The 19,411-nt window shown below is 35.7% G+C and overlaps 1 protein-coding gene across 1 annotated transcript; it reads left to right on the forward strand.

Annotated features, from left to right (window-relative positions):
- The first annotated feature begins 7,604 nt into the window (after window positions 1-7,604).
- On the forward strand, window positions 7,605-15,631 carry LOC112056360 (lipase member H-like). Its single transcript, XM_024096781.2, has 6 exons — window positions 7,605-7,835; window positions 11,560-11,743; window positions 12,212-12,473; window positions 13,433-13,580; window positions 14,655-14,846; window positions 15,433-15,631. Exons 1-6 carry the CDS (start codon window positions 7,787-7,789, stop codon window positions 15,624-15,626), a joined length of 1,029 nt encoding a protein of 342 aa, XP_023952549.2. The 5' UTR covers window positions 7,605-7,786; the 3' UTR covers window positions 15,627-15,631.
- Window positions 15,632-19,411: the final 3,780 nt, after the last annotated feature.

The following is a 19,411-nucleotide window of genomic DNA, read 5'->3' on the forward strand; positions in this document are numbered from 1 at the left end:
CATGAATTCTAATTACGTGGTTCTCGCTTCGAGTCTTGGGTTGGACTATGTCATATAGAGATTTTCTTTCTTTCAAGAAAGTCTCAGTAAAATTCTTAGCCCGGAGTTGGGAACTTAATGATATTAAGCACCCGTGCCTAGGCGAGCAAGCTTTCGGTCCCGATTATTATCATTATTATATTACTTTGATCGTCATAGAATCAAATATTCTATGACGATCAAAGTAATACCCCAAGCCCAAAAACCCGCATTGAAGCAGTGTGGTATAAGATCTCCTATAAAAAAGTCACTGTAGTGGCCGTCAAAATAGGCTGACACAAAAAGAGGTATGAAAAATAGCAGAAGATCTCTTACAAGGAATAGAGAAAAAGAAGAAAAATAAGAGAAGAAAATGTACAACCGTGTTTTAAAATTATTCTTCTCATTATACATAATAAATTATTTTAGATACAAGGTCAAATTTCTGTACAACTTTGTTGAGAAGAACAATCTCAGTTGTATAAAATTGACGTGTAATTTCCGAAATAAATATTTCAAAGGAAACTTTTTGATGGAAGCCTCTCGCAAGCACCGACATATCGGGGAAATTTTCCGAAAGAAAGTTACCGTTGCTCAACTTGTTGTTATTAATGTCGTTTTTGTGACTGGAAACGTGCTTGAAAAAAAAAAAGTTGCTTTTGTTACCCAACTGTCGAAAGAAGGATACGTGTGTTTGTTGAGTCTATGGATTTTTATTGCAATTTTTATAGCATATTATGCCTATGACTATATTTTATAATGCAGTTTCTTCTTTACGTTTTTCCATTATTTTAATTAGTCTCATTGACTTATTTTTTTTTTATTGTTTACAAGTTAGGCCTTGACTACAATCTCAACTGATGATAAGTGATGATGCAGTCTTAGATGGAAGCGGGCCAACTTGTAAGGAGGAGGATGAAAATCCACACCCCTTTCGGTTTCTACACGGCATCGTACCGGAACGCTAAATCGCTTGGCGATACGTCTTTGCCGGTAGAGTGGTAACTAGCCACGGCCGAAGCCTCCCACCAGCCAAAAACTTAACTTAACTTTATATATCTGGGATCCAGCTTCACTAATAATTAGCTCGTGCAAAATTGAAATCCGGAAAGGGATCGGGATGGCCAAAATCTGCATAGAACGTAGAAAAATAGAAACATCTCTATAAACAATAAAAAAGCGTCTTTTCCAAGCAGTCCATGTACTTATCTATTCGATATATACTTATGCATTTGAGACCTGGACGATCCAATCAGCTGATCGGCATTGCATAGACGCTTTCAAGATGTGGTGCTGGGGACAGCGCGTAGAATAGAACCAATGAAAAAAATCTTCACGATGTTTTCACCGTTGGAGATACGTGATATTTAATTTCTTAAAATGCACACAACTGAAAAGTTCGAGGTGCATGCCTTAGGCCGGATTCGAATTCACACCCCCGGAATCGGAGGCAAAGGTTTACATTTTATATTATTCAACTGAAAATTAAAGTTAGCTAGTAGCAACTTCAGCAAAGCCGTTTGCAGTAGCAAATAAAAACTTCTTGAAACTTGGTTTTTTTAACAAAGCTCTGAAACAGCCTAGTTGAAATAAACGAATTATGATTTGAAGTTCATATTCTTGTATTTAGGCTTGAAATAATAATAAACCTCGGTCAACGATATTTTATACTAGAGATAGGGCACTAGCGCACTAGAGTGAGGCGGACAAATGTACCTACAGAATTGTCTTAATTCCATTTAGTCGCTTATTAAATAACATCGACCTCCTATTAAAAAGTGGATGCACAATCAGCGACCAAAAAAAGTTCCCACTTAATGAGTGCCAAACACAACTTCTTGGCACTCAATTCAAGTAGTCGCATTTGCAAATTCAACCTTTAACCCAATCCTTAAGGTTGAATTTGAATGAAATTGGGATTTTATTGAATATTGGACTATATTTATAATTTTCTTTACAATTAATTCTAAAACTGTCAAAGCAAAATTGGCCAGTTTTAAAGTGAAATTTTCTACATGATTGTGCGTAATTTTATTTTATGAGGTGAATGTTAAACAACGAAATTTATTTAAACTAATAATACCTAAACAGGTATAGTCTACAATGTCGAATTGTGTGTTCAGGAAGTGTAAAAACTGTACATACTGAAATATATAATGTAAGTAAACACAAAATAACTGTGCGCTCAATGCAGTAGCTAAATTCGGATCACTTTAGGCGGTGATTTTGTAGGCACGTAACATATCTATGGTATAAAATATCGTTGACCTCGTTCATAAAGTACAGTTACAGTACCAACTCTTGTATCATAGCAACACGAACGGCCGCTACCGTTTCTCAACTAAATGGTTCCAACAAAATTTAAAGAGATACATTAATTGCGAACTTCTTAGCGAAGTCTCGGTCGGCGTGCGAAGTGCTGCCGTTAAAACTTCAAACTCCCGCTCCATATTCTGGAACAACTACCCTCCTAAATCCCATAATTTAAGTATGATCAACGCTCTCGCTTTGTGCATATTTTAACAGGATTTGGGCTGATTTTCATTTTAATGAAGTTCAATGTCTCATTAAAATTAGAGCCATTTGACGGCCTCCGTGGCGCAGTGGTGTGCGCGGTGGGTTTACAAGATGGAGATCCTGGGTTCGATCCCCTGGTCCGATTGAGGTTTTCTTAATTGGTCTAGGTCTGGCTGGTGGGAGGCTTCGGCCGTGGCTAGTTACCACCCTACCGACAAAGACGTACCGCCAAGCGATTTAGCGTTCCGGTATGATGTCGAGTAGAAACCGAAAGAGGTGATTTTCATCCTCCTCCTAACAAGTTAGCCCACTTCCATCTCAGATTGCTTCATCACTAACCATCAGGTGAGATTGAAAACAAGGGCTAACTTGTAAAAAAAATATACCTGAGGAGTAAATAAGCCTGCAAAATGGAACGCAGCAATGAAACTTGGCGATAGTACTTCCACAGACGAGGTAAATCGTACAAACCCCTCTAATACTAATAGGTTCTACCTTATAAACAGTAAGTAAATCTTCAGCAATCTCTATCAAACATTGCTCACATTCCTCCACGCCCTCTCGGATCAAATCGTCTTAACTTTTCCGAGTTTGCACAAATACAATTTATCGAGATGACAATCTCAATGACAGAGCGAGATTTTCGGGCAATTTTTCAGACGGGAGGCTTTGAAAGGGAGCCGCGTCGCGCCGTTACAGGATAGCAGCTATTCGTATGTGTAAAGTATAAAACGATTATACGTGTAAGTACACACTTACACACTAAAACAACAAACCTTCGATCTTTGTAAATAAAATGGAAAAAGCAAATAATAATGTTGATACAAACAGTTTACTTCTTTGCCGCTCTGCTTTTGCCGCTAGATTCAGTCTCTAGACCAAGGTGTTTAAATTTCAAATAGGCCTTAAACAGTAGGCCTATTTGGATACCAGCAGTGAACGTCTATCGACTGACGATGATGTAATCATAAACTAAATTCATGACTAAGCCAGAAAACTTTACAGAATAGCTATTGTGCACCTTCCTTGAAACTGCTTAGAACCCCATTCTAGCTAATTCTAAAAGTAGAAGTCAAACGATCACAGTTCTACGAAACAACGGAATCTAGAATCTACGCCGTTCTTGAAAATTGGTTAGAATCTCAATGGACGAAATCTCGTTAATCGAAAGTCAAACTATCAGTGTTCAATGTAAGGCAGTTAATCTGCTGATCACGGCGTAATTGAATGGCTTACTGTCGGAACGACGGATCCATCCGCTTCAGCATTCATCTTGTTCATAATTTATGCTCTATATTCTGAATCAAATAGAAAGCCAAGAATATCTACAGAAAATTAAGAGATCCAAATCATTTCATCAAATTTTCGATATATGATGGTGATATCAATAAATCATTATCATTATCAGTCGATGGACGAACACTGCTGGTCATATGCGTACTGCAAGGAATTCCAGATATCGCTGCTTTGAAACGTCAGTATCTAGCGGCTGGCCGTTATCCACTTGATGTCGTCGGTCCATCTAATGAGGAGTCTACCAACACTGCGTTTTCCAATGCGGGATCGCCATTCAGCACCTCGGACAAACAACAGCTATCGCCTCTTCGAAGTAAGTACCCGTTGAGCTATGTGTGGCTTTGACTTTCTTCGGATGCGGCAGTTCTTCTAAATTAGATAAACGGGAAGACTGTCTGCTTTTTTCAGGTAAAAATTATGACGATGAAGTGTCCGGAGAAGCAGTTTACTTGTCCAAAACGCTACGCCGAACCCAACCCAACAGTTGTAAAGATACAACTTGGCGCAATACGGTATCATTTCCCCTAGTTTACCTCAGTTGGTTACAACAATAGGGTCCTAAATTTTCGGTAGGGTTATAACTAAAATACTTATTATGAAACAATAGCAGAGCCCGGCCTTGACCGTAATATATTGTGGGAAAGGGTCGTTTATATCAAGACAGTGCAAGGGGGAAGGTTGCGAAGCCTCCGGGAACTCTTCCATATTTATGAGGCTTACTCACAGGTACAGAAGTCAAGTTAATTAGTCAGAGTACGTATAGTAAGTGCTAGTTGTAGTAAAAAATATAAATACTTGCTTTTAATTAATTCTCCACTTTCTCCACTGCCTCGGTAGTCCTGTATCCTACCTCTGAGAGCGAGGTCGGGATATGGGATATGTTTGTGAAATATTAAGTTTTAAAGTGCCGATTTTTTTAAGTCAAGTTTTCTACCCGCTGATAAAAACAGTTAGATACAGTTATTAGAAACGCACACTAACACAATTTTTAGTCGGTAACGCTAACGCACAATTGTAACAGCGTGTAGGGTTGCACTTGACTGTTTCTTTTTAATCTAATAAAGTTTTCCAGAAAAAGTGCAGAGAGCAAATAATTCCACAGCTCTACATACTTGTTTCAATCACTTTTATCATTTTGAGAGTATTATTCTTTGTTTTCAATGTTCTATTCACTCAAAGTTCGTGAAATACCCATTACTGACGCACATCTTAAGGGTAACTTACGAACTTATTAATATGAAACAACAGAGGGCCCGTCTTGAACGTAACACATCATAGGGTCGTTTAGTACATTAGGGAGATGGCGATCGGCGAGGCTTTGGGATCTACTGAATATTTATGAGGCAGGGTCATGTACCAAAAGTCAGTTTAATTAGCGATGGATTACGTGAACAAGGAATATATGTAGCTTTTTGCATGCGGGGTTTTTCATCGTACTCGTACCTAAGGTTTTGACAGCCTCCGTGGCGCAGATGTATGCGCGGTGGATTTACAGAACTGGGTTCGATCTGATTTAGGTTTTCTTAATTTTTTTTTACGTGAAACATCATACCATATATGTATATATATATATATACAGTCTATATGCAGTAGTGTGTACGGTGTGGCGACGCGTCGCCATGCGCAATTGACTGTGCAATTCTGTCCCACTCAGCCCGGCGTGAAGGCATTGCTCTCGTGAAGCCTCTTAAACCACAAGAGTATATTTGTTACCAAGGAAAACATCTTCGTTGTTGGGATATTAAAACTCAAAGAATAAAGTATTTATTCCCACTTCTGATGTCGGAGTATAAAGGGTCTCACATCAGAAGTGGGATCTGTAACCGAGATTATGTTAATGAAAGGAAGACTAGTATGCGTTGGGTAGACCGACTTCTCCATTACGGACAGACTATTTTTGATCCTGTTTATTGTTCCGTGACCGAGCGTGACCCTGTGACATATAATGGTTTTGACAGTGACGTGATTGTGTGGTGACCGTCACTGGTGGAGCGCTGACTAGGGTTGTCTCTGGTGGTAATTAAATATTACAAAAATTTAAATTGTAATATTTAATTTAGAAAAGTTCAGAATATAGGGTATATCAAAGATTTTTTGATTTAACTGTTTAAATACATAAAAAATTCAATAAATAAAATAAAAGTTATAATAATGTTTTACTTTAATTATTATAAATGTCTTAGTTTAATCAATTTACATCTGAGGGCCTATTGGCAGTGTGATACTGTTAGTATAGCGTTAACATAAACGCGAATTTCTATGAAATTGAAACGCCGCCATGTAGTGGCACTACCGCACAACTGTTTTAATTCCATATAAATTCGCGTTTACGTCAACGCGATATTAACAGTATGAAAATATTGAAAATTTCCACTAGACACATTGATGTTCCGTTCTATGACGACGGTTTTACTTTGCTTGTAGTAGTAGTTACGGAAAGGCATTTTTGGACAGGCGCGTTGGTGTGTGAATACGAAGGAGTGTCAGCAATTCAGATTTTTTTTTTAAATTAAATTACATTAACCTACCATTCTCGAAAAAATTTAACAATGCGTTCCAGCTGTGCTGAAGTTACTTTAGCTTACACACACAAACATGTTTCCAGTCACAATTACAGCCAAAGCTAAACCACCATCATAGAATAAAACATCCTATATAACTAAATATGTACATATACATTATACAATTATATCGAGTAACGATAGTAGAATTTTAGTATCAAGTTCTTGAAACGCAAGGCACCTTGTTGCACTGAAAATGCAAACAATATACTCGTAACAATTGACGATCGAGTAATTATAGTAATAGCCCAGGATCCGTGGAACATTTTACAATTGATTACTATCAAGTTAATTTTCCGTGAGTAGATTCATCTTCAAACTTTTTTATTTACAAAAAATCTTGATTCTGATAGCTAACTGGGTTACCCGGTAATAAAAATTTCTGAGCAATAAAAAAGTTAAGCGTCTCATCAAGATGAAGCTACTCACCGAAAGTTAAATTGGTAGTAATCAATTGTAAAAATGTTCCACAGATCCTGGACTATAAAAATAATTTAGAATTAAGTACGTTCTTGGAACTTAAGAAGATATCCTAACAATCCTATATCTATACTTATAATAAAACTGTAACAGGTCTAATTCTGTACATTGAAGATATTATGATTTTTTTTTTGTTGGAGGACACATCATATAATCCATATACTGAAGCCAAAATATTTTTTTCGAGTCTGTCCGTGATTTACTTGGCCGGGCATCACGCTGAAACGACTGAATGAATTCAAATGAAACTTGGCACGGTTTATGACCATAATACTTAGAAGGTTATATGATACTTTTTATTGCGAACATAAAATAAGAAGGCAGTGAAGTAGGGGTTGAAAGTTTGCACGGAAAGTCCCTAATTTTTAGAGTTGCAGTTTTGAAAATTTGTTCATAAATCATAAAAAAAGGAATATAATGTGATTCAAACATTTTTTAAAATTCAACCCTTAAATTGGTGAATTGGGGCTTGAACGTTTACATTGATTATTTGGTTAATTTATTAATTTTAAATTTGAATACCTAGATGATAACATGACCCATATGTACGCACTCAGGGTAAAAACAATCAATATATTATTTTAAAACAATGTTTGTACCATATATTTACTCATTGAGGACAATTATATGACGCATTAAAGGACCCGAGTTAACATTTTCCTCGTCTCTCCATAACGAAAACAAGACATGTGTTTTCCCATAATATCAGCTGCTCGCTAGTTTATATCATGTTTTGTTCATTGTTGTGTTATACGAGTATCATGTTTTGTTCATTGTTGTTATCTTAAAAACACAATTATTTGAATTATATTCGTCTCGTTATATAAAGTCCTATTTGTTTGAATTAGGAACCAATTAGTCTCGTGGATACGTGATATATTTTTCTTTGTTAAATACTCGTAAATTGAAAAAATATGGTCTTGCATTCTGATTTTGTGTTTGCATTTTTGTGTATACTTTTCTGTAAGTATTATTTTATTTTTGACTTCATGTAATCTATAGATTTTTTATAATCATAGGACTTTTTTGTTTGTATTTTAAATTAAATATCTCAGATTAGAAATAAAATCAATTTCATATATCCAACACTATTGTTGGACTGATGAAGCATAGGCTTCTAAGCTTTTCTTTTAATTGTCCTTTACTCGCTTCACCTTAAGTATAAAATAATATATAAGTGACTACAATTTTGTAATTTTAAATTTTACGGTTAAAAAAATTTCACTTATTAATATTATTATTAGATAAAAACAATGGTTTTACTGTATATAATCATGATCTAGGGAAAACTATTAACACTTCAACAAAACCATGTATTAGATATTAAATTAACATTTTCAATTTTAATCATACGCCAATTCACTCTACAAAGGGACGGCATATTTGAATTTGTTTGAGCTAAACTCAATAAACGTTACTCGCTTTTCATACTGGCCGAGTGGTCCTTTCTCCTCAAATGGCCGTGAAACAGTATTGAGTAGGATTTGCTCAATTGAGTATTTCGTTCCAATAAATAATTTAGAACGGAAATTGGATTGCCGGTATTTTGAGTGAAGTGTAGGGAGAATGAGACCTGAAACAATATAATTAATAAATATGTTTTCAAAATGAATATCTAGTAAAACTAGCAATCACGGCAATTTAGTGGATTAAGAATATTTTTTTGTCTATTTGATTTTTTTCTGTGAATACTTTGGCTCCAAAACGCAAGTAACAAAATATACATGCGATAAAATAAGGATGAGCTTTTTGTGGGCTTTTTTCTTACTGTGTAACTCTTATTACTTTACAGCTTAAAGTTAACAAATTAACTTATCATCTATATAAGGGTTTTCCAAGTGAGTCGCGAGCGAATATTGGATGGGTTCCGTCTGTAGGACGACACACTAAGCCAATGAAGCCATGAAAGTCCTCCTCCCTTAAACTACCTCTTACTTAAGTGAGACTGGATTTTCTAGTATGGTGAACATTAAAACTAAATACCGAAATAAATTGGACTTATCAAACTCACTGCGTAAAAAAATAACTCGTGTTGAAATTGATGTCATATCTGTAAGGCGAAAAACAGGACACAATTTCATCCTTCCCATTAGAATAAACTTTTTTCGGTGTAATTATTTAATTAAGTAATAAAAAAATGTACTAAAACTTTGTTTGTTATTTGAAAACTCCTGTATTCCGGTAACGGTTAAATTTACTAGGCAACTTTGGTAACTACTGATCTACTGATACTGGTAACTATGTATACTTTACAATAATGTAAAAAATAATAAAGATTCGAAAGCTCTATCCACAGAAAATGTACCTACTATAATTTTGAAAGTACGAACAAAACTCGAAACATAAAAAATAAGGTCTTATTTTGTATATTTCGAGATTCGTTCCTTTCCAACGTAGTGTAGTGGTCTAAAACGTAGAGTTAAAGTTTTGAAGTTCAGGTAACTTAGGGATAAAGGGGAAAATATTTTTTGTGAGTCTATTTTTGTTTTATAAAACATATTTCATCAGTGCGTCGCCGAACCACGTCATAAGCCTTTATACAAATTGCTGGTAATCGTTGCAGCTGACGCCCGAAATTTTCAATATTGCAACTTTGTGTACGCATAAATACCTATCGAAAACAATTCCTGTCATGAGCGCTCGCAGACATTTTCAGCACAATATTCGAAATCAAAACTTTTATATCAACTTCAAAAAAGTATCAACGAAAATCCAAATCGAATGTCCTTTGAAAAACCCGCGAATTAAAATCATTGTGTATAAAGGTCGACTATAGACCTTCTTTTGTAACGTTGGTTATAAACATCGTTAAGATTGCATATTCAAGTTTAACCACCAATATAACTATAATTCATGAGTCAAATGCATAGGTTATTTATTAAATACTAGCGGACCAGGTCAAGCTTCGTTTTGACTTATGTGCACTTACCTACTTCCCTACCCCTATCTCTACCCTACCCCTACTCCTATCCTAACCTGTAATAATATTATAGGGTCATACATACTTTGGTTATATATAGGGTTTGTTAATCATGCTAAAGTATACAATATTCCAGTAATTATGTACGACTCTCGTTTCAATTTTTTAAGATAAATAAGGATTTCTCTTCAAAATAAAGAGGTAATTAGGTCAGATTATAGGATCCGATTTTTCAAAAGTCTTCTTTTCAAAGAAGGACAATAAAAAACGTTTAATTACTCTTTGCATTTGTTTCGTCCCACTCCTAATTATAAGCTACTAAAAACCGTTAGGGACGACCGACGAATTTTAGATTAGAAACCCAATTCGTCTTTTAAGTAATTCAATTTTAGTTGAACTTTTCGCGACAAGTCCCAAGTTATAAAATTTACATTGATCGAAGCTGAAACTTCTCAATTAGTGCCGATTAAGAGAAGGACAGTCATTGTCAGAGTTTCTATAGTAATAAAAACTTAACTTAATAATTTCTCATAAACAAAATTTAAATAAGACAATAGATAAGATTAAAAAGGTGACACATTTTTTTTTATTTACGAGTATGTACATACATGATTGATTTACGAGTATGTACATACGGTGGAGATGGTTTATAAAAGTTTCTATTTTTTACTTAACGTCAAATACAGGCACTTTACTTTGATGCAATTTGATTCACCTTCACACACACGATGTAAATGTTGCTTTTATATAAGAGCACCTGCTGAATTCGATGTAGGGTTTTCCGAAGATTTTGTCTTCCTATCCGATAGTAGGCTCACTACAAACAGATTAACTGTACGTGAACGAATTTGATTTAAACGCTATAGGTAGGTCGGCCTAACTGGTGATCCCGAAACATTCAGCAAATGGAAATAGTCGGAAATTCATTCGCAGTTCGAATTTAAAATCCGTTTTGTGAGAAACTGGGCTTGAATTTCGCAGAACGCTGCAGTTCACACGAGGCCAATTCAATGTCCGCTCGACCCACTAGGACACATTCGAGCAAATTACTGATGTCGCAGTTAGTTTAACTCGCTCCGCGACATGCGACGTAATTGCCAATCAGCTGCCATTATCAGTTCTGTCCTCTTCTGCGCAATAAAGTAGAGTAGACTCCCTATTTCTTTTTAAAGCGCTATTGAAATCACATTTGTTTCTTGGCGCTATTGAAATCAAAGGAGATGGTCCATTTCAGGCCCACTCTTGTACCCCGTATCATTAAAATTATAAAAATACAAGGATTTTATTAAAATCTAAATAAGTGAATAAATGTAACTAAATAAAAAGAAATTAATAAAATTAAAACCCAAGTTTTTGGGTCATATCAAGATGGCGCCCTTAAAGAAACTATGACATAACAATGACAGCAAACGTCAAGTCGACTACTGCATTGAAAATGTCATCAATCCGCCATTATTACCCATATTGGTGATGCATATCTTGGAAGAGAATGAATATTACTTCGAAAGAATTAAAGTAAATTCGTAGATTTGTTTAATCAAAAATAGTTAAAAAAATATTTTTTTTTATTTCTGCCATGGTACAATGACTGATCCTGGGCTCCATACAATTTTGGACCATCACCTTTGTTTCTTTCAGGCATAGTAGAGTAGACTCTTTGTTTCTTTTTAGATCGCTATTGAAATCACATTTGTTCCTTTCAGGCGTAGCAGAGTAAACTCTGTTTCATTTTCAAGCGCTATTAAAAATCAAATTTGTTTTTTTCAGGCGTATGCAAATCAAACTGCCTCTTGAGGTACCCTTACGGAGATTTAGCTGAGAAAATCAAATTTTATGATGAAAAAGGCAATATTCACTTTATCGACTTAAATACTCCACTTGACTCAGTGCTAGAATTATATTTGAAGCGGCGATATTTCACCGGTAGCACTCGCTTTTGGCTTTACACGAGGTGACACTGATTCTTTTATGTAATCTATTTTGTAAGCCGATCTCCTGAGCGCTATAGAATTTAGCTATTTTATTTATTGAATATAGTTTCATTTGAATTTTTAACTTGACAATGTCATTTAAAAATTGAGATGGTAATAACAAAAGGATTCGCTCAAAGCAAGCACTGAAACAACAATTGAAAAGAATAAGACGGTTCTTCTGAAAAGTTTTAGTTTTGTTTTAGGTCCCAATTCCTATAACTTATAGTTTTCAATAGATACAAGGATATCAAAGATTTTTAATTGTATCCTACAGTCCAACTAAGATTTATTTCACGCATAATAATTGGAGAATCTTCCAGAATTCATAGTTTAGTTAGTTACTATGTGTAATATTTTGTATGTGTAAACTGGGAACTGGGAATTTTATTAGAGCCCTTAAGCAAGTAATTTAAAAAAGATTTATGATAGAGACTTTTGTATTACAGGGACAATATAAACCAGCGCGAAGAATTACATGCGCGATTCTTATATAGAGTGAAGAGAAACAGTCTGTATAGGCCAGACAAGCCACTGGTGATGGTGACACACGGCTGGATGAGCTGTGGCAACAGCAACGCTACACAGTTGATAAAAAATGCTTACCTGAACATGCAAGATGTGAATGTTGTGGTGGTAGACTGGCAAAAAGATGCAGCTCATGAAAATTACCTCGAATCTGCTTCCTTGACTATGATAGTAGCTGAAAAGGTTAGTTTAGAAGGGCAACAAGTCTATCACAAAAACAATTGTCCCTATCACAAAAACAACTCTTATGGGCGTATTTTGATGCACCTGAACTGGATCCTGGCTAAAAAAAATTGATGCATACTTTTTCATGGGAAATATGTGACGAAAAATTGACGAATTGATTGATTGTAGACTTATACCTAGGACATATACTCAGAACTTTACTCAGGGCTATTTCCTGTAATGGACGTCCATCGGCTGATATGATGATGATGATGATGATGATGTGACAAAATGCTGAGATGGGGACTTTTTCTAGTTTATGGCACTCGTATACACTTCCCTGCCAACCTAAGACTTAGATCTTAACTTCATGTGCAATTTAATCGGCAACCATTTAGGTACCATCTTCATTAGAAATTATATAAGCAGTAACATTGAAAGAAAGTTGATATATACCTACCTACAACATGAAATACCTACTAGTTTATGAGAAAACCTGAGAAAATGTAGACTATTCTATAATAAAGGAAGGCTCAGTAATAAATTTTGTCGGAGCTTATACAAAAACGTGAAGAGGTAGTTTTTCGTAAGATTGATTATATTGGTGAGAAAAGTTTATGTAGGTACTCGTAGGTAGGGAATTCATTTTATTTGGTATCATATTTAGGGAATAATATTCATTTAATACAAATTCATTTAGTGAAACTTGGATTAAAATCTGTCCAATAGAATTTAGTGAAAATAACAAAATTGTCTTTTGCGTCTTTTTTTAATTTATGTCTACCTTTTGTGATTTACGTCTATTCTAGTATCTAAGTTATAAGAAAATGCTAAATCCTGGAGGGTTAAAAACAAAGGCTTCGAGAAAAGAATGGTACGGCGATGCCCTTATTTTGCGCGACTTAGTGAGGGCACTGCCATGCCCCCTGATTCCACCTTTGACGCTTCTCTTGTTTAACGCATCTGTTTTTCTACAGGTTAAGGACATGGTTTTGTCGTTGGCCTTCCGATATCAGGTTGCTAGTAGAGACGTTCATTTAATTGGTCACAGTTTGGGAGCACATGTAATGGGATTGACTGGCGAAAAACTTAAAGATCACAAATTCATGGTTGCACGTGTTACAGGTACGGTATACTACCACAAGTTGGTACCTTCTTACTAAATTGATTTTGCAACATTCTTCATTGGTGCTCTGCTCTTATTAGTTTTAGCGTGATAATATATAGCCCATAGCCTTCCTCGAGAAATGGACTATCTAACACTGAAAGAATTTTTCAAATCGGACCAGTTATAGTTCCTGAGATTAGCGAGTTCAAGCAAACAAACTCTTCAGCTTTATATTATTAGTATATTATATTATTAGATTTGTATTTGTAGTGAGGATTTTTAATTGTTTGTAAGAATTTTTATTTTTACCTTTTGCATTATTTACATGGATTAATATCTGGATTTACTTTATCCCGGTCTACGAGTAAGTAAGCGAGTCGTAGGTAGGTATACTCCGGAGCTACAGTAATAAACAACCGAGCTAGGATTCGATTCATGTTCTGGATCCGGCAAAATACGGCTTTACGGTTACTTATTGTTTAGGTAGTATTTGAATTCACAAAGGCTATTCGAAAGTTTTTTTTTTCATGAAGAACAGGCTTGTACTTAGATATTTCTATCACGCATTTATGCCTTAAAATACTCAGGTCTTAATGATCATAATGATGAGTGTTAATGAACTTTTTTACCTGTAAGTTACGTTAAGTATGAGTATGAGTCGTAAAGTATTTCTCTGTTTCCCATCCCTAGGATTTATTTTAAGTATGAAAGAATATTATCAGAACAACGTTTTGCGGGTCTGCTATCCTATAAAAATCTATTGGAATGCGACATTGCGATAGAGTTTAGAGCTCGCGCAAACAGAAAGAGTTCAGCTTAACACCTGTAGGCTGCTATCTGCGTACAAAAATTAAATAGAGTTTTAAAGATACAAATACCATAGCTTTGCGTGGATACAAATGAGGGTGCGGAGTCAATCATATGGTAGAGACAACATAAAGATGGCGGATGCGAACACAAAACTTAAATCAGCAGAACACTTTATTTGAGCGGCCCTTACATTTTACACCTGCATCATGAACTTTCATTCGTTTTTCTTTTGCATTTTTCATTGTCGTTATAATACAAACCAATATAACTTTTGTTTCTAGGCTTAGATCCAGCGGGTCCCTTTTTCGAGCTGCCAAACTACTTGCCGGGTATAACCAGCGAGGCAGCCTCGTTCGTGGACGTCATCCACACAGACACCGGCGCCCTCGGCTATATTACCAACGTCGGCCACGCAGACTTCTATCCGAATGGCGGCGCCTGGCAGCCACACTGCTGCGACACTCATGACACATGTAGGCATTGAACACTGTACTTACTTCTTTCAATGAAGTCTAGCCCCTTGACAGAATCATTGTACTTAGGTCCAAACCAAGCTAACATTTTACTCCGCAACTATTTAGTCACTGGTACCAGTTCCAGGCTTCCGGTTCACTGGTATCGGTTCCGACTTCAGCTCCCACACTTTTAAATCGAAGATTTTAATCGGAAATCGAAGCATAATTTGCTACTTTGGAATTCAATTCACTTAATTTAATTTCTTGTTTATTTGGAAACATGAAAATTTTATAATATATAAAAGTAAGCTGTATTATGCACGGTATTCACGTTCAGAAAAAATATTAAGTACTAGCGGACGCCCGTGACTTCATCCGTGTGAAAGTCGATGTAAACTTATCGATACCCTACCCCTTCCCTAGCCCTACCCCTACCCTACTCCTACCCTAATGCAATGCGAATGCAAAACCGTGGAAATCGGTTCGTGCGTTCTGGAGTTATAGCGTCAGGAAGGAAAACACGACTTTTTATTATATAGTAGAGATTAGGTATTTCATTATTGCTACTACTTTCTTTAGCTTCTTTTTTATCTTTCTGTTATAGTTAGCTGTGAACATACGTGCGCCTACGTTTACTTCGCTGAGACTATCAGAAATGGCAGTGAATACGTCTCCGTGAAGTGCGACTCGTACATCTCGTTTGAGACGGGTTCGTGCGGCGACAATGAGAAGCAATACATGGGGTTCTACAGCCTACCCACGGCACGGGGCTCCTACTATCTCGACATTGATAAATAGAATTCTTGTTAATGAACTTTATATTTTATTTTCTTTTTTTCATAACTAAGCGGACTCTTGCGTTTTCGAATGATTGATCCGCGTGTTTGAATTTTCTACCTATAGCTTCGATATACTATAAGATATATTGATATGTTATCTACCTTCATTAAAGTGTTTATTTTATTTTGTTACATGGCTCAATATTTGATAATCCAAAGATTGTAAATTTAAATTGAGTAGATACTATTAATAAGCATCAATGTAGAAATTATATTTTCCTACAAATGTTGTGTTAATTCAAATTACCAAAGTAGAGCATAAGTTTTACTACGACAGTGATCCGTAAATCCAAAAGAATGTTATAGCCCTTCTGATATTTACAGATCACGTTAAGTTTTAGTATAACTTTCAACTTGATAATAACTGTAATTGCTACTAATGTGCCTTTTTATTTAAAAATAACTTCTAAAATAGCACGTTGTCGTTTTACGTAGGACCTATCACCTACGACAATCCTAGGTAGAACCAAACGGGCTAGCCGCATTTTAGAATATTCATGAGGCACACGAACATGAGTCATTTAATTAGCTACCGCCTACTCGGTACTCAGCAATGGGAACTTGTAAGTAATAACATGCATTGTACATTATTTAGAATGTGAAACACGGCTAAAACTCACTTGACGTGACACGTCAGAGTATGCCTGACTAGTTTAGAACCCATATGGGGCCCTTATTCATAAGCCGGTTCTTGCAACGCGACTTGATCAAAACTGGATTGTGTCGTGACTCCACGTTGTATCACGTAAATTTTCTCATAACCGTACTTTGTTTTCTCAACTTTATAAATAGGGTGTCCAACAAAATTTTAATACCTACTATGATTCGTCGAATGCTTGTCAAACCAAAATATTATGTATTCAATAATGTGATGGTAATAGGTATGTCGCGTTGCTTGCGAGTTGATAACTTGATACCCCTATCAAGGTACCTAGGAACTTAACTCATCCTGTATTAAGATCAACCTCCATTCCGTCCATTTTGAACTTTTTTGTTCGTTAATTTTAGCGATATTGTCGCCACCTAGAGTTGTAGGTCAATCAGTGACGTAGTTCCGAATGTTTTTCAACAAATTGATAAAAGATGTCACTACTTCTTATAAAATGTTAGAACAATAATTAATATTATAATACCTATTAAATTAAATTATATTATGTTAATAATTTTAGGCAATATTTATGTTATATTAAAATGTTTTGAGATAGACAACATCCGAAAGTCTCATAGTGGGCGTGAGTTTACTTTGTGTACGTACTCGGACAGTTAGTTACCCAAACTTATTCGAATCATGGTGCCAGCTACCGGAGTTTGTTATAACCGGAGGTTCATAACACAGCCTTCCACAAGTTTCACAGATTCACATTGGTACCAGTTTTTCATTGAAAGATAGGTACCACACCTTGCCAACAGATGGCACTTACCTATAGTAGGTATCTATTATTAACATTAACGTCCGTCGTCCGGATAGAAGTCAAAACCGTTTTTCTACCAAGCGACCAATTGAACAAATGAGTCAACAATAGAATAAATTGCTACACATACCGTGGTATTATCCAGCGTACCTTAGTTGATCCCCTGTAGCTACTGGGGAGTAACAAACGAAATACAGGGAATCTATATTTTTTTTATGTAGCCGGAAAAAAGCAGATGGCCCACCTGATAGTAAGTTGAAAACCATCACTCTTAACACAGCAATTGACGAGGTTATAGAATACTCGTACCTACCTGTTCTTACTCTGTGAGAGCAAAGATTTTGTTCTATTGAATTTTATAGTAAATATTGAATCTTCATGTGAGAGCATAGTTCGCAGGGCATGCAATACGTCTTCCGATGCGCTGCCTGCATCCATCAAGCCAATGCATTAAGGTGCTGATAGACTTGAGTCTTGAGCATTCACTTGTAACAGATCATTGAGCATTCGCCGTTTTTATATTTGTCGAAATGAACAACGCACCGATCCAAGCATAGAGCCAAATATTGCTACAAACATCTTGAGAATTCTAGCGAACGCTCCATTCGATGCTCGTCAAAGATATTCATCTCGACAAAAAGCTCCAAGCAAATCTGCTCGTTAGAATGCTCGCTAAAACGTACATATTGTGATGTAACATACCCACGAAAGCTCATTACAAGTGAATAGTAAAGTCTATCAGCACCTTTAGTGTTAATTATGTAGGTATTCTATATTTAAGTATCTGTGGTTATAATTTGACTAGCAACCGTATTCTTCAGATTGGAACACAATACAACTTGGCAACACAAATAAGCTTCCCTCCGTGGAAGCTTCGTCGGACGAACTCTGTCGAAAAGAGCTCTATTACTACCTAGTAGCACTAGAAACTTAAGGTAAGAAAGAAATTGATACACAATCTAAGTGCTAAAATCGTATGTATTTGTAAAACAGGTGGTAAATAGGAATAATAGTTTATAAACAAGTTCAAAATACAATATGCTCAACTATATCTATGGATAAAATACGTAATGATATTTATATTGGTGGTTACATGAATTGAATAAACTTTCTAAAGCACTTTACACTTTTGCGGCAGTGTGAACAGCTTTTGGTCTGAAATCTGTATCACAGTTATACACGATCTGTATGTACCAGTGGCGAAGGATGGAATTTTGACCAAGGTAAGCTGTCCCAAAGAAAAAGAAATTCATACCGCTTGATACAAACTCCGGTTTCTCACACATCCATTCATTACAATAATGGAATTTTTTGTATGGGAATCGGCTTGTATGGATTCTTCGCCGCTGGTATATACCTACCTACCAATAATAAATCACTAATAAACCAAAAAAAACATTATACAAAAAATCTAAATAAAATAAAAGCATATGATAAGAAATCCAAAGGCAAAGGCAAATACCTAGTTATACAAAATAACCATTTTCTATACTTTTCTACCTATATAAAATGCGAATCAACGTTAATAAATGTAACTCAAGTTCTTACATAATATGATGTTTCTAATGTCAGCCACTGACGATCAAGTAATCTCACATGCCTGCATCGATACTATCAGTTTTATCATGCCGAACGCGACCAACGCACGAACGGTTATATCGGAGCCGTTTGCACTGCAGGCATGTGAGATTACATGATCGTCAATGACTGACATTAAGCACAGCACCGCACCGTAAAAAATCGTAAGGCAACGGCCACACTAAAGTAAATATCACAACGTGACTCAAGATCTAGTACGACATAGTGTGACCTTGCTTTAGAATAAGTGTAATTCTTCTTTGGTTTTGTGGGTTATTTGCTAACTCAGTGTCTTTCCGAGTGTAAAGTCAACTGACGGTAGTATTACATTGAATTAAATTTTTGACTAATACAAACATTTCGTAGCATATTTTCTATGGAAAAGCGGACTTAACCTACTAGATGGACTATAACAGGCTAGATTAATAAAATTCCTTTAAATAATAGATAAATAAATGTTAGGATAACTAAATTAAATAAAGGTACTTACGACAACTTATAAACTGCGTAATTACACATATATTACCGCACACTAAACTTGAACATAATACGAGTATATAGGTACGCAATCACAACCTTAATTACACCTAAGTATGGCCTTTAGTTGTGTACTTATAGACTGATCACTGGGACTTTTCACTAAAACCTTTAGGGACAAAACCGGTACATGCTAGAAAACAATGATTGATGCACCTATGGTAAATTATGTAAAATGACAAACTCCAAAATGCTAAGTAGAGGTATTAGGTTCATA

Source organism: Bicyclus anynana, chromosome 4 (genome assembly GCF_947172395.1).
Source record: "Bicyclus anynana chromosome 4, ilBicAnyn1.1, whole genome shotgun sequence".
Classification (NCBI taxonomy): domain Eukaryota; kingdom Metazoa; phylum Arthropoda; class Insecta; order Lepidoptera; family Nymphalidae; genus Bicyclus; species Bicyclus anynana.